The sequence below is a fragment of the Entelurus aequoreus genome, linkage group LG16 (genome assembly GCF_033978785.1).
Source record: "Entelurus aequoreus isolate RoL-2023_Sb linkage group LG16, RoL_Eaeq_v1.1, whole genome shotgun sequence".
NCBI lineage: Eukaryota > Metazoa > Chordata > Actinopteri > Syngnathiformes > Syngnathidae > Entelurus > Entelurus aequoreus.
The window spans coordinates 13,557,883-13,580,113 of record NC_084746.1 but is presented as its reverse complement, the minus strand read 5'-3'; the positions used below and the strand labels follow the sequence as shown (position 1 = coordinate 13,580,113).

The window sequence follows — 22,231 nt, the reverse complement described above, 5'->3', positions numbered from 1 at the left end:
ACCGAAAGGACACCTGGGGGGGGAAAAGGGGGAAAGATGGCCGTCAGTGGAAAACGCTAACAATATCATCAATATATCAATATACATCGCGATAGACAATCGATATCAATATAAAATGTGTTCAATAAAACATTGAATCTACAAACCCTGTTTCCATATGAGTTGGGAAATTGTGTTAGATGTAAATATAAACGGAATACAATGATTTGCAAAACATTTTCATCCCATTTTCAGTTGAATATGCTACAAGGACAACATATTTGATGTTCAAACTGATAAACATTTTTTTTTTGCAAATAATCATTAACTTTAGAATTTGATGCCAGCAGCACGTGACAAAGAAGTTGGGAAAGGTGGCAATAAATACTGATAAAGTTGAGGAATGCTCATCAAACACTTATTTGGAACATCCCACAGGTGAACAGGCAAATTGGGAACAGGTGGGTGCCATGATTGGGTATAAAAGTAGATTCCATGAAATGCTCAGTCATTCACAAACAAGGATGGGGCGAGGGTCACCACTTTGTCAACAAATGCGTGAGCAAATTGTTGAACACTTTAATAAAAACCTTTCTCAACCAGCTATTGCAAGGAATTTAGGGATTTCACCATCTACGCTCCGTAATATCATCAAAGGGTTCAGAGAATCTGGAGAAATCACTGCACGTAAGCAGTTTCGATCTCTCAGGCTGTACTGCATCAACAAGCGACATCAGTGTGTAAAGGATATCACCACATGGGCTCAGGAACACTTCAGAAACCCACTGTCCGTAACTACAGTTGGTCGTTACATCTGTAAGTGCAAGTTAAAAATCTCCTATGCAAGGCGAAAACCGTTTATCAACAACACCCAGAAACGCCGTCGGCTTCGCTGGGCCTGAGCTCATTTAAGATGGACTGATACAAAGTGGAAACGTGTTCTGTGGTCTGACGAGTCCACATTTCAAATTGTTTTTGGAAACTGTGGACGTCGTGTCCTCCGGACCAAAGAGGAAAAGAACCATTCGGATTGTTATAGGCGCAAAGTTGAAAAGCCAGCATGTGTGATGGTATGGGGGTGTATTAGTGCCCAAGACATGGGTAACTTACACATCTGTGAAGGCGCCATTAATGCTGAAAGGTACATACAGCTTTTGGAGCAACATATGTTGCCATCCAAGCAACGTTACCATGGACGCCTCTGCTTATTTCAGCAAGACAATGCCAAGCCACGTGTTACATCAACGTGGCTTCATAGTAAAAGAGTGCCGATACTAGACTGGCCTGCTTGTAGTCCAGACCTGTCTCCCATTGAAAATGTGTGGCGCATTATGAAGCCTAAAATAGCACAAGGGAGACCCCCGGACTGTTGAACAACTTAAGCTGTACATCAAGCAAGAATGGGAAAGAATTCCACCTGAGAAGCTTCAAAAATGTGTCTCCTCAGTTCCCAAACCTTTACAGAGTGTTGTTAAAAGGAAAGGCCATGTAACACAGTGGTGAACATGCCCTTTCCCAACTACTTTGGCACGTGTTGCAGCCATGAAATTCTAAGTTAATTATTATTTGCAAAAAAAAAAAAAGTTTATTAGTTTGAACATCAAATATGTTGTCTTTGTAGTGCATTCAATTCAATATGGGTTGAAAAGGATTTGCAAATCATTGTATTCCGTTTATATTTACATCTAACACAATTTCCCAACTCATATGGAAACGGGAAACAGAAATTATGAACCCAACAAAACAGGAAACAGAAAGTGTCGCTGATCAATGGGAGTCACACGCTCAAAGCCAATCACGAAACCGTATCAACTACCAAGGTTGGTTGCGCCATCTTTCTGTCTCGCTGTGGATTCTCTGCATGGAGTGAGAAGAGGAACGGTAATATCTTGATAAATCAACTCAAAAAAAGTTTGGTTGCGCCATCTTTCTGTCTCGCTGTGGATTCTCTGCATGGAGGAACTGTAATATCTTCATAAATCAACTCAAAAACAGAAATTTGTCTTTAGTTTTGTTGGTTTAACAGACGGTGAGACAACATCCTGGCACTTCCAATGTGTCCGTTTAATGAGTTGATTCCCAAACTACTTAGGGATATATATATATATATATATATATATATATATATATATATATATATATATATATATATATATTAGGGCTGCAACAATTAATCGATCAAATTTGATTATAAAAATAGTTGGCGATTAATTTAGTCATCGATTCGTTGGATCTATGCTATGCGCAAGGCAAATTTTATTTTTTTATAATAAACCTTTATTTATAAACTGCAACATGTACAAACAGCTGAGAAACAATAATCAAAATAAGTATGGTGCCAGTATGCTGTTTTTTTTTCAATAAAATACTGGAAAGGATAGAAATGTAGTTTGTCTCTTTTATCCGATTATTAATCTAAGTAATAATCGACAGATTAATCGATTATCAAATTAGTCGTTAGTTGCAGCCCTAATATATGTATATATATGTGTTTGTAGATGCGGTTTGTAAATGTTGCAGTTTATAAATAAAGGTTTATAAAAAAAAAAAAAATAAAAAAAAGGAGCCTCTGCGCATGCACATAGCATAGATCCAACGAATCGATAACTAAATTAATCGCCAACTATTTTTATAATCGATTTTAATCGATTAGTTGTTGCAACCCTAATATATATGCACACTAGAGATGCGCGGTTTGCGGACACAACCGCGGAGTCCGCGGATAAACCGTGGGTCGGGCGGGTGACAAGACGAAAAAAAATAGATTTTAAATAGATTCGGGCGGGTGGCGGTTGAACCAATTCGGAAATATATATACATAGTTAAATGTTGTTACCCACATACGAAAAACGAGCAGCACTCTTTGAAACAGTCTGAGTGCAGTCTGATGGGTTTGATTTCCCCCCTTCAGCTATTTGCCTTGGCCAATAAGTTGCAGGTAATTTATTATTATTATTTATTTAATTTATTTTTGTTTAAATAGGGATGACATACATGTTATTGCATAATTTAAGTTTGTGCGTGTGATTGACAGCCTAAGGCTTATGAGGCACATGTATTTATTTTTTTATTTCAACTTAAAAACGTATGAGCCTATGCCTACAACATAGGCTATGTGTTTATCTTTATTTTCCTGCCTGTCGTTGACAATGGAGATTGTCTGATATTTTGTCATGGCTGCAGATCAATCAATAAAGGTTCATCTTTGTCGCAAAATTGTTCACTGTGCACCCCGCCCTCGTCCCTATTTGAGCATTATAACGTTAACAAGTTTATATTTATTGAAATAAATTCAGAACATTTTTTTTACCTAACGAAAATATAGTCTTTCTAAAACATTTTTTTAACTTCTTAAAAGCATCGTTCTGCTTGCTGCAACTGCGCACACAAAGTGTGAGGAACGCACTCCTGATCTGAGGGCATTGGCAACAATAGTCAACACTTTCTTAATGGAAATGACAATAATATTATAATAATGATAAATAATATTATCACGCATTAATATCTCTTAGCCACTAATGCGTGGCCAAGAGATATTAATGCGTGGCACGCATTGAATTTCTCTGCTGCATTGGATCAGTCTCCTTTCTTTAACCTTCGTCTTGTGTTAGGGTCGGCACCGACCCGTTTTTGAATGCATAAAAGAACCACATAAATTAATTTTTTTGCATCACGGCTTTTTGACTTTGTCAGGAACCTCTATTTCAACAAAATAAAACTTTATTTTTTTCCCCACTAAATTATAAAATGCTCTGGTTGAAATTATGACCTTGGTCTTGTTAGGGTCGGTTTCGACCTAGTTATAAAAATAAGATAATAAAGCAATAATTAGAGCCAAAACTGAACACACTGACAGCCAGCTCCCTCTACCAATCATGTGAGCTTTAGGGAATTCTCATTTTACCTTGTCATCCAGTACTAAAACAAACAAAGACAGGCATGTCCAGACATGTGAGGTCAATTCAGTATAGAGTTGGTGACTTGCAGAGTGCACATCTCCAATTTGCAACATGCAAAAATGTAAAAAAGATTTACAGTAAGAGAAGTTCTGGATAATATTTTGGGTGAAAATGAGGGAGAGGACACAGAGCAGCATAGTGATACGGATGAACAGGTTTCTGAGGAGGAAGACAATGTGGAGTATCATCCAGAAGACACAGACACATCTGATGAGTCTGATGAGGAAGTCATACCAAAGACTATAAAAATGGGAGCCATTACTTCCCTGCTTGGCACTCAGCATCAAGGGTTGGAATTGGGGGTTAAATCACCAAAAATGATTCCCGGGCGCGGCAACGCGGCTGCCCACTGCTCCCCTCACCTCCCAGGGGGTGAACAAGGGGATGGGTCAAATGCAGAGTACAAATTTCACCACACCTAGTGTGTGTGACAATCATTGGTACTTTAGATCGGTAGGTTGTGAGTTCAAACCCCGGCCGAGTCATACCAAAGACTATAAAAATGGGACCCATTACCTCCCTGCTTGACACAGCATCAAAGGTTGGAATTGGGGGTTAAATCACCAAAAATGATTCCCGGGCGTGGCCACCACTGCTGCTCACTGCTCCCCTCACCTCCCAAGGAGTGATGGGTCAAATGCAGAGAGTAATTTTGCCACACCTAGTGTGTGTGTGTGACAATCATTGGTACTTTAACTTTAACTTAACTTAACTTGATTTGCTTAATTGGTTGTTGTTTGTTTGACCTTGCAAATCTATATTTTGTGTTATGACTTGTTCTGCTTTTCATTTTGTGTTTGTATTAAAGTTCTGTTGCTGAAAAAAATACTTTTTAGCCTTTTTCTTGAAGTAAATATATATGGGTCGAAATTGACCCGTAACACCATAGATGTTACTATAGTTAAAATTATTAAAATGAAAAAATAAATTAAACAAATTTATTCAAGAGATGTGTTCTAATACCCTCAGTAATAGTCAGGTAACACAACAACCTTTTATTTATTTATACGAGTCTCTTGAGGTTCATTTTACCATTTTTAAATTGAAATCGAGGGGTATACTGACAAAAAAAAAAGCCCAATGGCCCACACCAAAAATATTAAAACCAATATTTTCATGGATAAGGAAGCCTAACAAGGTAACCAAGAGATGAGAAACAAATTGGATGATAGATAATTGTTTTTAGTGTATTTTACAGCTGATTTAAGACATGGGTCAAAACCGACCCGTTAACATAAGAGATGGTAACAGAAAGCTAACACAAGAGGAAGGTTAACAGGCAAAAGCTTTCTAACCTCACTAATGCCTTGCATCGTCTATATTAGATATATAACAACGGGCGGGTGTGGTTTTGATAAAATGTTGGTTCGGGTGGATGGCGGGTGGATGACAACTAATGTGATGCGGTTGCGGGTGAAATAATTGCCTATCCGCGCATCTCTAATGCACACACACATTTCGAACATACTGTGTATATAAAAAAGCACAATATTGAACTAATTTAAAGGGAAAATAGTGTATTTTGTAAATGGTTTAAGCATACACACTTACAATCTAACAAGCAAAACAAAGCACTTAAATTCAAACTGGAACATTTATTACCAGTGTCCAGAGGATGTAGATGGTGAAAAGGGCGATGGTAAGTGCGATGAGCCCCACAGCCTCCAGTCTGCTCTTGAGCTGCAGGTGGTCCTGGGCACCCCTAAGACACAGCCAACCAGAGATGGCTGCCAGGGGCGTAATGAGAAGAAAACAGGCCATGTCGCACAGCAGCGTTCTCTTCTCGCTGCGGGGGCCCGGGTCCTTCAGCCACTGAGCGAGAGCAAAACGGAGAAGGTCATTGGTTACTGTCAAACATCTGTTATAAACAGAGAGAGTAAATATGTAGCAGGGAATTGGATAGTTAAAGATAGATACTGTAGTACGGATGCACATCATATAACGGACAGATGAGGAGTTATGGAGGCATGTGGACAAATCCAATAGCTCTGATAAAAATGTTTTTTAGAAAACCCTCCAAATGAGGCAAGTTTACCCGCACTGTGCTATAGGTGGGTTAGGGTGAGCAAATCAAGCGCTCCTTTTCTCTTAAGTGCTTTACACGGCTTGTTGTAAACATCCCCTGAGCTCTGTGTAAACAACCAGGGCGTCGATCGTGTGGGAGTTCTCCTTTGTTTCACAGAAGACATTTCGCGTGCTAGTTGCACCAAAATGTTCTGCAAACATTTCGCAAGGAGGGGAAAAAAAAACATCCATCAAACCTTATCGCCACCTGAAACGCCAGCATCGCTACGGCGATGATTTATGCCCTACGAAGAAGCTGCCCCTAAGCCAGCAGTAAATACAGGTGTGCACAAACTACAGTCAAATCTACATTTTTTTATAGTAATACATTATGGATCTTGAGAAGCAGGATGTTATCTGTATCGGTATCGCCTTAAGGAAAAAAATGTGCACCCCTAGTTAGACTAGTCCAGTTATTTTCAAACTGTGGGGTCATGGTGGAATGAAACTTAATAGTTATTGATTACAATTTTTGGGTGATTTATTTGAACCAAAGTGACATACATGGAATTGCAGATCACTATATAGATTAGGTAAACTAATGCAATATGATTAGTGCTGTCAAACGATTAAAATATTTAATAGCAATTAATCGTGTGTGCGCCATGAAGAGAGAGAGTGTGCGTAAAACATTTTAAAAAACTGCTGGTGCTAATGTATTGTTTCGTGGTTTTGATTAGATGTTAATTTTTTTCCCATGAACCCACACACACCATTCGTGCCAAAAAGCAGCATAGAATGAGGAAGTGTTGACGAAAGTGTTTGCACGGGAGGTAAAACCTGTTGGAATTGTGCTGTTTGTTTTAAGAATGGCAATACAAGTAAAAAATAGCGGCAGATTGTGTGACTTCTTTTGTGGGCTACAATGCATTACTTTAATCTGTTCGCACGTGACAAAACCTTTATTTCAAAGGTGTGGAAGGTGTGGCGGTGCGCTACATTCAGTTACAAACCTCTTAAGGCCCAAGCTGTTTGCTTACATGCTTTTTTTATTTGTGTTTGCTATTTGGGCTTATTGGACCCTAATTAGAATAAAAACTAAGAATCATCTTTTTATATGATGTACTTAGTCCATAAGTACACAAACGTGTACTTCATGTTTAGTGACATGCTGAATCTTATTTTTACACTTTTTTTTTTCCAAATTCCATTGTATGTTATACTCTTTTGACACCACTAGATGGCAGTATAAGTGCCCACATAAGCGGCCATAAGACCCCAATTCAGTAGTGTACACAATTTTGGAAATAAGAGCTAAAAGGTGCTGTCCACGCATGTGGCCACTAAGCCTTTAGAGGTTTTAATAGGAAACCCTGACACTTAACTGTAATCCAAACACGGAAGTAAAGCTCCTCCTCTCTAAAGCGGCAATGCGTATCAGCAAGCGTTCCCTCCGATTATGTTGTCTCACGGTGTTCGAAGATAAAATGGTCTTTATTGTCGGGAGAACAAGTCGCCATGGCTTTGGATATCATATTCTCATAGTGGATCCCTTTTCTTAGTGCATTTCTGATCGCTATTTTCGAGCGTGTGGCTCAACAGCAACTGACCCCCTTACATCTCCCCATGGCCCGAGGGTCAAAAAGAGGCACTTTTTTTTTAAAATTTTGCAATCATTATGAAAGACATGCCGGATGTATATTTTTTTAATGCATTCTATTGATCAATAAAAGTTCCCTTACAACAAAGCCAAGGGCAGGTCTTTATGGAAGTACAATTGTCTCACATCAACTTTTATATATCAATATGATATTAATACATATGCATATATTCATAAATATACAAATACAAATACAAATGTGATATACAAATAAATAATTTGTATAAATAAATGCGTATTTGTAAATATATTTTTGAGATTTGAAAATATATACAAAATATATAAATATAAAAATGTGACATACAAATAAATCAAGAATTTGTATAAATAAACATGTATTTGTAAATATATTTTTGAGATTTGAATATAAATATGCTTGATTTTGTATTGAATTTACATATGTGGATCGCTTTTTTTGCTTTTGTGTCGATGAGACATTCCTACCACAAACCAGATGCATAAATAAATGTGACCTACACACTCTCCAGACCGCTCTGGCTGCAGTGCCCTCTGCTGGTTGTTCAGGGGAGTGTGTAGGTCACATTTATTTGTGCATCTGGTTTGTGGTAGGAATGTCTCATCGACACAAAAGCAAAAAAGCGATTCACATATGCAAATTCAACACAAATACAAAATCAAGCATATTTATATTCAAATCTCAAAAATATATTCACAAATACCGTATTTTCCGCACTATAAGGCGCACCTAAAACCGTATTTTCCGCACTATAAGGCGCACCTAAAAACCTCCAATTTTCTCAAAAGCTGACAGTGCGCCTTATAATCAGGTGCGCCTTATATATGGACCAATATTGAGCCACAACAAGCCTAAACTTCACTTTCATAAAGTTTAGGTCTCGCAGCTACGGTAAAGAGCCGCCAACTTATTTCCCCCCCCGTAGAAGAACAAGCGCTTCTTCTTCTACGGTAAGCAGCCGCCAACTTCATTTTCCCCCGTAGAAGAAGTTCTTCTTCTACGGTAAGCAGCCGCCCCCGTAGAAGAAGAAGAAGCGCGCGGTGCATGCTGGGATATATGACTGCGCGAGGCGTGCCGTTTTGATTTCCATTTGTTTGTTTATGTTAAGACCCCAAAAATGGCTCCTATTAAGAGACACGCTTACGACGCAGAGTTTAAACTTAAGACGATCAGTCACGCAGTAGAACACGGGAATAGAGCAGCAGCGACACTGACTCCATTAATGACGACTTCGACGAGACGGAACCGGGCATGTTGGATGCCGTATCCGCCCAACTGTTTAATTCGGACACTGAAGAAGAATTCGAGGGATTCGTGGATGAGGAATAACTTCATAAAGTGAACTTTACATGTTTATTTAGTGTGTTGTGTTGTGTGACATTAACGTTTGAGCAACGTTGAGTTATTGATATATTGTTATTGCTCTGCACTATTTGGAGTGTTACTATATTGTGATAGCGCTAACGTTTGACTTACGTAACACGAGTAAATCAGCTGTTTATTCATTTTGGGAGTGAACAGAGTTGTCAGAACGCTGGTTTGTAATCTATTAATAAAGTTTGACTGACCTATCTGACTGTTTTGTTGACATTCCCTTTAGCGCAGCTCCATCTAATGGATGCATAGATGCGCCTTATAATCCGGTGCGCCTTATATATGAACAAAGTTTTGAAATATGCCAGTCATTGAAGGTGCGCCTTATAATCCGGTGCGCCTTATGGTGCGGAAAATACAATACAATTTTTTGGTGATTTATTCGAACCTAAGTGACATAAATGGAATTGCAGATCAGTAGATAGATTAGGTAAACACAATTATTTATATGGACACAATTATTTATTTATATGGTATGACTCGGCCAGGGTTTGAACTCACAAACTACCGATCTCAGCCACTGAGCAGGAATTGTTCTCTTAACTAGAAAAATGGCCACATGATGTTATTACTAAGCTACCCTCGTGTAGTTATTTAAATAGGACTACTAGAACAAGGTGAAATATTCCCAATACCAATGAAAATATGTCCTTCTGACCTGTGTGAGCGGTTGTGGCCTCCGTTCAATGGTGAACTCGGTGTGACAGAGTTCACAGTAGCTGGTGTTGGAGGACGACAGCCACTTCTCCAAGCAGCTCTTGTGCACTTTCCCCAGCGTTCCAGTGCATTCGCATGGAGACAGCAGCGTCTCCCCGCCACCTCCCTCGTGACAAATCCGGCACATGCCGACATCACTGCAGACACATTGAAACAATTAACAAAAACACATGTATTGATCACAATGTTCCTCCACCCCCGTACCTTTGCAGGCTCACAGCTTTGACAATAGTGGAGAGTGGGCGGCCATCTTTAGCTGTAACCTTGGCAATAAACTGGGCTTGTGCTGTGGAATCGGACTCCTCTGAATCCTTAGCGGAGTCCGACTCAGTGTTCCCGGAGTAATCGCAGAGGGAGCCGGGTAGGTGGCAGCACCCTGGTGAAGACATGGCTGAAATGAAGACGTTAAGGAAGATGACCTCTCAAGGAGCGAGAAGGTCCAAGGCCCGGTTCTCTTCTCGGTCCACCTGCAGATAAAAAGGCATCAGGATCATGGCATGAACAGATTACAATGCACACATGTAAAAAACTCCATTTAATAAGCAGGAAATCTATCATACTTAAGGAGACCGTAAAATAATATTTTTACAGATGTGTTAAAAGGGAATTGCACTTTTTTTAATTTTGCCTATCATTTGCAATTACTATGTGAGACAAAAAAAACTAAGTATGTCATTCTATTTTCCTATTGTAAATTGTTATATACCACTCGTACCGGACAGCTAACAATGTCGCTTATGGGTGTCATATATTCAGAGTTTAAGACTATAAAACATCCAAAAACCGCCAATTTCTTAGTAACAAGAGCCAATTTTTTTTAGTAACAAGGTGCATTGATCATCCGGAGGCAACAAGCTCGTGCAGCTGTTGACATACTGAGCTGCTGCATCGCCTCTGAGTTGGTAAAAGTTTGTGATAGATTATAAATCATGCTTTACACCTGTATAGTAGATGGTTGTAGCCATAAGCCAAGATGTTGGTCTTTTTAAAAAAAAAAATCAACCTAGACCACCTCTTTTTTCAACTGAGGAGTGAGGATTAGGATTCATTATCGATACGTAGAACTAGGGCTGGTTGATATGGCAAAAAAAATGTGCACTGTAAACTAAAGCGGATTGTCCCGTGCAGGATTATAGCAAGTACCCCATCCCTGCTGTTTACTACTGCAGTATCTTGTAACAGACATTTTCACCATATTTGATGGAGGTAAGTTATGCTAACAGCTGACAACTGTCATTTTGTTCAATTATATATATATATATATATATATATATATATATATATATATATATATATATATATATATATGTCTTAATTAGATTATCCAAAAAATTATATATGTATATGTGGGAAAAATCACAAGACTATTTCATCTCTACAGGCCTGTTTCATGAGGGGGTTTCCCTCAATCATCAGGAGATCTTGATGATTGAGGGAAACCCCCTCATGAAACAGGCCTGTAGAGATTATATATATATATATATATATATATATATATATATATATATATATATATATATATATATATATATATATATATATATATATATATATATATATATATATATATATATATATATATATATATATATATATATATGGGCAGCACGGTGGAAGAAGAGGGGTTAGTGCGTCTGCCTCACAATACGAAGGTCCTGAGTAGTCTTGGGTTCAATCCCGGGCTCGGGATCTTTCTGTATGGAGTTTGCATGTTCTCCCCGTGACTGCGTGGGTTCCCTCCGGCTTCCTCCCACCTCCAAAGACATGCACCTGGGGATAGGTTGATTGGCAACACTAAATTGGCCCTAGCGTGTGAATGTGAGTGTGAATGTTGTCTGTCTATCTGTGTTGGCCCTGCGATGAAGTGGCGACTTCTCCAGGGTGTACCCCGCCTTCCGCCCGATTGTAGCTGAGATAGGCTCCAGCGCCCCCCGCAACCCCAAAGGGAATAAGCGGTAGAAAATGGATGGATGGATATATATATATATATATATAAAAAATTGTGTTCATTAGAGATGCAACAGTACAGGACACAGTCATTACCTGGTTTTAGGGCCACAGTTTTGCTTCTTTTTCAGTACATTTTGTGGGGGTAAAGAGAACAACTTTTTTCCCTCTAAAATTTTTTTTTTTTGGCTTGTCACCACAAACATTCTGCAGTAAACAAAGTACCATTGGTGTAGTCAATACTATAAGACTTTTATTTTAAGTGAACATTCACTAAACACTTTATATTTTGTACTCTTTAATTACTTGTGTACATCAGTGCTTCTCACCAGTGATTTGGTAAATAACAAGCGGTGACCTACAGTGTGGTGTTTTTAAAACTCAAATTCTGTATCTTACATTTAATGAAAATACATTAAAGTGCAGTTTAATATTGAAGTAGTGTAAAATAATATATACCAACACATAAAACAAGTTTAATGATTATTTTAGGAACAAAAAGAACACAAAATATCTATCTGCAGAGTTTTTTTTGTACATATTATATCAGAAGAGTGGAATCTTTGCAGAGACTCAAACAAAAAGTCTGATTAAAAATGCATTTTCTGATTAAATTAGTGGGTGTGTTTATTTTCCAAGTCGAGACTAATAAAGACTCCTGTGAGTGCCTGCAAGTCCGCATTCAGGGCAGGATTACTGGTGAGCTGCAGCATATAGTGAATGTAAGGTCTGGCACTAAAGTCGCTGCTCCTTCTAAATGTTGTGTTTCAACTTCTATGCTAGCGTTAGTCATATTTCTTTATTTTGTTCTTCTGGGCTGCATTTCCAGCCGTGTAAAGGGACGAGGCACAACGCAGGGCTCGTCATTTGCCGTAAGCCCTAAAAAATGTACCAACATCTGCGGCAAGAAAATGCTGTGACTGCCCTTGACTTTTTACCTGTTAATAAACTGGGGATGTAACAGTAAACGGTATAATGATAATTCATGATAAAATTCCAGACGGTTAGTAATACCGTCTAATTTTTTACTTACTGGAAACATTTTTATTTATTAATGCTTTTTAGGCAACAGGAAGTCAGGCGCATGCGCACTAGCGTCGTTTGGCTTGATAATCATGACTAACTACACAGACTTTGCTGCAGAGATTTCCCCTCGGAGTAAACGGAGCCAAGCGCTTGGTTTGACGTCATTTTCCCTCGCTTCCCGCTGTGCGTTTAAGAGCGCACTGCTGTGTTTAGATGGAGACAGGTGTGGACAATATCGGAGACACTCGTCCCCACACTAAAAGTATCCAGCGAAGGAGAAAACTATTTGATGCGTTGCAGAAGCTGATGTGTCGTGAACGTTGTCACAATTGGTTTATAAAGTCTTTACTTTGTTTACAGGGATATTCACTCGTCCTTTATTTAACTGCAAACAATATCAGTGTTCAAATAACATCAATACTAGATATAATGTTTTGTCATCTCATCAAACTGAACGCAGGCTGTGAAGATTGTGTATTCGATGTGAGAGGTGTCACTCCTCTTTATTTTTGTTGGCCAAACTGTTGTACTGAACCAAGAAAAGAACAAAGCTTGTTTATTTAGACTTCCTCTTCATTAGCCAAACTGCTTTGTGTTTTATTTGAATATCAAAAAGTAAACAAAGTTTTTTACATTTGTGTTTTTTGTCATGTCACAAAGGTATTACTTCAAAAAACATTCATGTGACACATCCTTTTGTTAATGTTATATTTTGTATAGTTAATTTCTATAAGATACATTTCTTCTCAAATTCTTAATGGATCTGTCGCGATACATCATCTACGTGTACATATAAATGTACATAACTTTTTAAAAAAAATAAAAAAAAATACTTCCCTCTATCAAAATGTAAAAATAGTGATAAAGGCATCATGTAATGACAAAAAGCTGACAAGTTTATATTAATAATGAATATAAAAAACAGTTATTTATATATGCATGCATGCTTTGGAGCCCCTGCCTTGAAAGAAAATAATGTTTGTCTTGGTGCCCTTCTAACTTGCCTTGGTTCCCTAAAATATGAAACCCCTCTTTAAGGCGACACTCACCTTGACTTTAAAAAGTTAAAAATCGAGGCCTGATATGCCTGTTTGTTATTCTTTAAATTTGGACCTCCAGAATTAGCATGTCCTCATCCATTTTTAATTTTCCTGAGGGAACTCTCCTGAAGGAATCAATAAAGTACTATCTATCTATCTATCTATTTGTGTCAACAAAGTGAAATGACGTCTGGAAAACCTTTGACAAGTTGACTTCATGCCCATGAGGACGTTTCAAAGAGTAAAATACAATCCGCCTTGAAAGCAAAGTATTTTATGTTGAAAGTCCATCCATCCATCCATTTTTTACCGCTTATCCCTTTCGAGGTCACAGGGGGGTGCTGGAGCCTACTTCAGCTGCATTCGGGCGGAAGGCGGGGTACACCCTGGACAAGTTGCCACCTCATCACAGGGCCAACACAGAGACAACATTCACACTCACATTCACACATTTTCAATCAATCAATCAATCAACATTTTGAAAGTAAACAGGATAATTTATTTTGTGTTTGTGCATGACTTCCTGTCCGACACAAGCAGATTTTTGCTAAATTGAATGGATTTGTTTCGGCGTCGGGCAAATACAGAATACGTGCGTATAATTAGCACTGGAATGCGGAACGTCAACGGCAGTGGTGTGCCGTCAGGGCCAGCAAGGCCTTCTCTGCCGGCCTAACATAACCAGAAATAATGGTCATAATTAAAGATAAAATTATTTTTTTATTTACTTTCCCTAAGTATCTAAAAGTATTCATATTCTCTTCATGCCATATTATGCTCGTTCCAGTGCTGTTGTTTTTAGTTTTAGTTTGTATCCAATCAGAATTCAGCTAGCTTATGTTGCCATGCTGTACCAGAATCAACAATGTCAGTGCACTGTAAGCGATCGGGGACATACAGTTGATAGACAATCAGATCATGAGTTGTTGTCAGTAAGGACTTCTAGCTGGCCTCATGTTGAACGTGACATTTACGCGTCCTGTGATTGGATACTCATTGGGACCGTTAGCGGATGAATTTGAGAACACAGAGTTGAGAGATAATTGCGATAGCCAATCAGCTCACAAGTTGTTGACAGTAGCCTATCCAAGTAGCCTGATGTTAACGAGACTGTTTATTGTTTACTGAATAGCTCCCCTGACGTCAAGGCGACTGCTAGTCTTCCTGGGGTCCATATAAGAGCATGCAAAATAAAAATACAAAGAATACATGCATTACCAAACATTATACAAAGGAAAAGTACAACATAAAAAAAAAAGCTAGTTAAACCCACTATTAAAAATTCACGTCATGTGGGCAGCTGCAATAGGTGTATCTTTAAAGCTGTCTTGAATGACAATTTACTTTGTGAGAGATTAATGTGAGATGGCAACCGATTCCAGAATGATATACATCTATACATGACTGTATGTTTGAGGAGATTGGTCCTGGGAGCAGGAAGTGCCAAATAGCCATTGCTGGCATTCCTAGTGTCATGTATATATGTGGGTTATTTGATTTTAAAAACTGTTTGTAAAAGTAATCTGGTGATTGATCTAACACGATAGTTCTAAAGAACATAAGGAGACGACAATGCATCTTTTGTTTAACAGACAACCAGGACAGGCGTGAATGCATAAATGAAATATTAGTGCGCAAAGAACATTTCAAGTTGCAGTTTGTTCAGGTCAGACTTAGTCGTAGCGGATCATATTATAGGACAGTAATAAAGATGACAGAAAACCAAGGACTGTATGTCTTGACCCATTGTTGAGGATGTCAAGAAGATGGAGCACTTCCTGACCATGGCTAAACCGCTTATCATTTTCATTAAAATACCAGGCATCAATATGATCGGACCATGACAGTTGACTGTCAAAAGCACACCAAGCAGTTTTGCTTTTTTAACCTGCTAAATAGGTACATCTGACATTGAAATAGGAAGCTGTGGGTCATCAACAAGCATATGACTGGATCCAAAAAGAATGCCTTTTGTTTTGTCAATATTCACAACAAGTTTACTATCATTTACCCAGCGTGACACTCTCTCCAGGTCCTGATTTAAGTTATTTTCTAGGTCATTTAAGGTAGAGGCAATACTGTACTGTGTCATCTGCATACATAACCATATTGGTGTTTGTTGTAACACAGGGAAAATCATTAGTAAAAATAATAAAAAGTAAAGGACCTAAGCAGCTTCCTTGAGGCACGCCGCAGTAATTGTACTTGCGTTCAGATAGGCTACCATTAAAACACACTCTGTGATCTTCCTGATAGACTGGATACTCACTTGACATTCCAAAGTGAGTATCAAATCACAAGTTTCCAATTCAGCAGTAAGCAGGAAGTGTTGCGCCGTAGCCAGACCGGGATACCAGAGAAGGAGAAAAAAACTTTGATTAGGTGGCAGATATATATCTACAAGGCCATTTTCAAGAAGGATATTTAAAGAGAAACTACATCTTGTGAGACGATGTCGGCCAACCCCAGAAGCTAGCTCAGCTGTTCTGGCAATGAAATGCTTGCCATTTCCACTCGAATAAGCCGACGACGAGGGGTACCACTGGCTTTTACGGCGCTGAATAGGTCTTACTAATTGTGAGTTGAAATATTTTAGTTTTTCACTTCTAAGATGTTTTTTGCAATTTTAATTTTGACAGTATGTTTTAATTGATTTTTGAATGGGCCATAAAATAGCCCGTTTTGTACACTGTTGAGGTGGTTCAATGTCCAGTAGTGGCATACTTGCCAACCTTGAGACCTCCAATATCGGGAGGTGGGTGGTAGTGGGTGGCGTGGTTATTTCGAGTATTTCATATATATATATATATATATATATATATATATATATATATATATATATATATATGTATGAAATACTTGACTTTCAGTGAATACTAGCTATATATATATATATATATATATTTATTTATTTTATTTACATAGAAAGAAAAAAAAAAAACTTGAATTTCAGTGTTCCGGTGGCTATCCATTAGATGGCAGTATTGTCCTGTTTAACTTCTCCGTTCTTTGGGCAGGCAAGCTGTTTATATTGTGGGAAAGCGGACGTGAGAACAGGCTGTCCCCACTCAGTCTCAGGTCCGCATTGAGCTGGAGGGGGCGTGGCCTCCAGCTCCGCTGAATACCGGGAGTTTGTCGGGAGAAAATCTCTGCCGGGAGGTTGTCGGGAGAGGCGTTGAATACCGGGATTCTCCCACTAAAAACGGGAGGGTTGGCTAGGGATGATGTTTGATAAGAAATTATCGAGTTCGAGTCTATTATCGAATCCTCTTATCGAACCGATTCCTTATCGAGTCCAGATAGGTTGTTGTATATGGAAAAAAACACACAATATTTGGTTTAACAAAAGCTCACTTTTATTATATTAGAAAACAATTTAATCTAAAAAATAAATAAATATTGACTGTTACCCCCCTAAAAAAATAAAATAAATAAATATTGACTGTTGTTACCCAAAGTATATTAAGTGGGATTTTTCATAAAAACAAATATATTCAGTAACACGAAAACAACCTGTCTCTGTGATCACTATACGTGTATAAATAATAATATAGTGTTAAATAAAATCAGTCCCTTGGGCACAAAACTGAAAATAATACAGCTCTCCAAAAAGTGCACTTCTGCTGCTATTTGACATAACTGTTTGTTATGATGCTTGACATTTTTGCACTTTATTTCTTTATTGAAAGAAAATTCTATGAAGAGAAAAGTTGTTTGCAAATGTGGTTACAATGCTAAAAATGAAAAGTTAAAGCTAAAAAAAGAAATACACTTTATTGAGTTAACATTATTTCTTTATAGGGGGGGAGATGTGATGAGCTAGGGAATATAACAACTACACTACCCAACATGCAACGGGAGTGACGAGCATGCGCGGTAGCCCTGAAAAGTGTTGCATGTCATCACCCGTGAAAGTAAACGTCAAGAACTCAGCCAACACGCCTCGTCTGCATTATTTATAATTAGACAGACAACACATATACAGTGTGATTTTGTTTTGTTTACAAGGAAAGAAAAACAAAAGTTAAAGGGAGATATAGGTTGTATATATATGTATGTGCTGCGGTTGCTTTAAGAACGTTGCGACAGCTGCCGTAAAGGAGGTGCGTTGCTAGCCTGGTTGCTATGTTTCCGGTTGGTCGTAAAAGTGTTGGTCATGTGTTTGTACCCTGCTCAAATCTCTCAGTAAAGTTATTCATTGGATTATACCTTTTGTTTTGAACTTTATTACACCTTTGAGCGCTTTTTCCCGTCCATTTTTTTTCCTGCTTTCGCTATCTGCGCCTAATGACTGAGCTACGTGACGCCATTTCTTGTGATGTCACGCGGAGCATTTCTGGTCGGGACGGGATTCGTTCCGAGGGATTCGAATAAAGAACCAACTATTTTCTTTACTATAGTGGTCTCGATAACGGGTACCGGTTCTCAAAAAGGGATTCGAGTCCGAGGACTCGGTTCTTTTCTTATCGAACAACCGGGAAAACCGGTTTCGAGTATCATCCCTAGGGTTGGCAAGTATGAGTAGTGGGTAAATGTGTTTCTGTATATTATTTCTCCAGCAATGGTGATGTGGTGACATCAATTATGGTATTTTGAGAGGTGATCTTTCAAGTCGGACATCACTGAAGGCCTAGGTGGGAAACGCACGGCCCGCCACTGGTCAACGGCGTGTCGGAAACGGACAAAAGCGGAAAGAGTCCGCCGGCGTGCAGGTGCCATTCCGCGGCCGTTTCACACTCAATGAAAATCCGGGATTCAAGCGCTTTACAGGCAGAATTTGACGGACACTTTTTGCGTGCATTTATTTACGATTTTAAATGCATAAAAATAAAAGACGTGTTCTTGTCTCACATAGGCATTGTGAATGATTAAACAATTATTAAAAAGTGCAATTCCCCTCTACAAGACCATTTTGTTAACCTTGTTTGAAACAAATATATACCATATCTTTGAATGGAGGCATTTGGTGAAACAATATTAATTGTTAATTATTTTAAAGATGTCAAAATAACCAATAATAACACGCACTGTAACAAAAGACTTGAGCTACACTATATTGCCAAAAGTATTTGGCCACCTGCCTTGACTCACATATGAACTTGAAGTGCCATCCCATTCCTAACCCATAGGATTCAGTATGATGTGGGTCCACCTTTTGCAGCTATTACAGCTTCAACTCTTCTGGGAAGGCTGTCCACAAGGTTGCGGAGTGTGTTTATAGGAATTTTCCACCATTCTTCCTTAAGCGCATTGGTGAGGTCACACACTGATGTTGGTGGAGAAGGCCTGGCTCTCAGTCTCCGTTCTAATTCATCCCAAAGGTGTTCAATCGGGTTCAGGTCAGGACTCTGTGCAGGCCAGTCAAGTTCATCCACACCAGACTCGGTCATCCATGTCTTTATGGACCTTGCTTTGTGCACTGGTGCCCAGTCATGTTGGAAGAGGAAGGGGCCCGCTCCAAACTGTTCCCACAAGGTTGGGAGCATGGAATTGTCCAAAATGTTTTAGTATCCTGGAGCCTTCAAAGTTCCTTTCACTGGAACTAAGGGGCCAAGCTCAACTCCTGAAAAACAACCCCACACCATAATTCCTCCTCCACAAAATTTTACACTCGGCACAATGCAGTCCGAAATGTAGCGTTCTCCTGGCAACCTCCAAACCCAGACTGGTCCATCAGATTGCCAGAAGGAAAAGCATGATTCATCAGTCCAGAGAAGGCGTCTCCACTGCTCTAGAGTCCAGTACCGACGTGCTTTACACCACTGCACCCCAGGCTTTGCATTGGACTCGGTGACGTAAGGCTTAGATGCAGCTGCTCGGCCATGGAAACCTATTCCATGAAGCTCTCTGCGTACTGCACGTGGGCTAATTGGAAGGTCACATGAAGTTTGGAGCTCTGTAGCAACTGACTGTGCAGAAAGTCTTTGCACTATGCGCTTCAGCATCCGCCGACCCCTCTCTGTCAATTTACGTGGCCTACCACTTGGTGGCTGAGTTGCTGTTGTTCCCAAACGCTTCACTTTTCTTATAATAAAGCCGACAATTGACTTTGGAATATTTAGGAGCGAGGAAATTTCCCGACTGGATTTGGTGCACAGGTGGCATCCTATGACAGTTCCACGCTGGAAATCACTGAGAGCGGCCCATTCTTTCACAAATGTTTGTAGAAACAGTCTCCATGCTTAAGTGCTTGATTTTATACACCTGTGGCCGGGCCAAGTGAGTAGGACACCTGATTCTCATCATTTGGATGGGTGGCCAAATACTTTTGGCAATATAGTGCATGTTATGGTGTAAACATGCAGCACGCAGCTTAGGCTTTGTATTTCAATCTTAGAAATACAACATTTATTATGTTTTCCAAAACGGTGCTGTTAATTCAATTAACATGGAAAACATGCACATATTCAAAACTAGAGATGTACGATAATATCGCCGATATTATCGGCCGATAAATGCTTTAGAACGTAATATCGGAAATTATCGGTATCGTTTTTTTTATTATCGGTATCGTATTTTTATTTTTTTTATTAAATCAACATAAAAAACACAAGATACACTTACAATTATTACACCAACCCAAAAAAACTCCCTCCCCCATTTACACTCATTCACACAAAAGGGTTGTTTCTTTCTGTTATTAATATTCTGGTTCCTACATTATATATCAATATATATCAATACAGTCTGCAAGGGATACAGTCCGTAAGCACACATGATTGTGCGTGCTCCTCCCCCCGCCCCATCCACACCCCTGATTGTAAATAATGTAAATAATTCAATGTGATTATCTTGTGTGATGACTGTATTATGATGATAGTATATATGATAGTATATATCTGTATCATGAATCAATTTAAGTGGACCCCGACTTAAACAAGTTGAAAAACTTATTCGGGTGTTACCATTTAGTGGTCAATTGTACGGAATATGTACTTCACTGTGCAACCTACTAATAAAAGTCTCAATCAATCAATCAATGCTGGTCCACTAATAGTACGAACCTTTAACAGTTAATTTGACTCATTTTCATTAATTACTAGTTTCTATGTAACTGTTTTTATATTGTTTTACTTTCTTTTTTATTCAAGAAAATGTTTTTAATTTATTTATCTTATTTTATTTATTTTTTTAAAAAAGGACCTTATCTTCACCATACCTGGTTGTCCAAATTAGGCATAACAATGTGTTAATTCCACGACTGTATATATCGGTATCGGTTGATATCGGTATCGGTTGATATCGCTATCGGTAATTAAGGGTTTGGTCAATATCGGATATCGGCAAAAAGCCATTATCGGACATCCCTATTCAAAACCTAACAATAAATCATGACATTAAAGGCCTACTGAAAGCCACTACTACCGACCACGCAGTCTGATAGTTTATATATCAATGATGAAATCTTAACATTGCAACACATGCCAATACGGCCGGGTTAACTTATAAAGTGCAATTTTAAATTTCCCGTGAAACTTCCGGTTGAAAACGTCTATGTATGATGACGTTTGCGCGTGACATCAATCGTTGAAACGGAAGTATTCGGACACCATTGTATCCAATACAAAAAGCTCTGTTTTCATCGCAAAATTCCACAGTATTCTGGACATCTGTGTTGGTGAATCTTTTGCAATTTGTTTAATGAACAATGAAGACTACAAAGAAGAAAGCTGTAGGTGGGATCGGTGTATTAGCGGCTGGCTGCAGCAACATAACCAGGAGGACTTTGACTTGGATAGCAGACGCGCTATCCGATGCAAAAGCCGCCGACCGCATCGATGATCGGGTGAAGTCTTTCGTCGCTCCGTCGATCGCTGGAACGCAGGTGAGCACGGGTGTTGATGAGCAGATGAGGGCTGGCTGGCGTAGGTGGATAGCTAATGTTTTTAGCATAGCTAAAGGTCCCGTAGCTAAGTTAGCTTCAATGGCGTCGTTAGCAACAGCATTGTTAAGCTTCGCCAGGCTGGAAAGCATTAACCGTGTAGTTACATGTACATGGTTTAATAGTATTGTTGATCTTCTGTCTATCTTTCCAGTCAGGGGTTTATTTCTTTTGTTTCTATCTGCAGTTAAGCCCGATGCTATCACGTTAGCTCCGTAGCTAAAGTGCTTCGCCGATTCGTGGAGATAAAAGTCACTGTTAATGTCCATTTCGCGTTCTCGACTCTCATTTTCAAGAGGATATAGTATCCGAGGTGGTTTAAAATACAAATCCGTAATCCACAATAGAAAAAGGAGAAAGTGTGGAATCCAATGGGCCCTTGTACCTAAGTTACGGTCAGAGCGAAAAAAGATACGTCCTGCACTGCACTCTAGTCCTTTACTCTCACGTTCCTCATCCACAAATCTTTCATCCTCGCTCAAATTAATGGGGTAATCGTCGCTTTCTCTGTCCGAATCGCTCTCACTGCTGGTGTAAACAATGGGGAAATGTGAGGAGCCTTTCAACCTGCGACGTCACGCTACTTCTGGTACAGGCAAGGCTTTTTTTTATCAGCGACCAAAAGTTGCGAACTTTATCGTCCATGTTCTCTACTATTATTTAAAC

At 39.0% G+C, this 22,231-nt stretch overlaps 1 protein-coding gene across 2 annotated transcripts in view; it reads right to left on the bottom strand.

The window, feature by feature from the left end:
- LOC133630611 (E3 ubiquitin-protein ligase MARCHF2-like) overlaps window positions 1–22,231 on the bottom strand; it is a 30,477-nt gene that overhangs the window by 5,432 nt on the left and 2,814 nt on the right. For both annotated transcript variants that reach the window (XR_009821302.1, XM_062022199.1), the window contains exons 2-5: window positions 9,875–10,137; window positions 9,612–9,807; window positions 5,541–5,750; window positions 1–13 (exon numbers count right to left, since the gene is read on the bottom strand). The exon at window positions 1–13 is cut by the window's left edge. Coding sequence is in view for 1 of the 2 variants with exons in the window: in XM_062022199.1 (XP_061878183.1) it covers window positions 1–13; window positions 5,541–5,750; window positions 9,612–9,807; window positions 9,875–10,059 (604 nt within the window). In the remaining variant the exon portion in view is untranslated. The remainder of the gene's footprint in view (window positions 14–5,540; window positions 5,751–9,611; window positions 9,808–9,874; window positions 10,138–22,231) is intronic.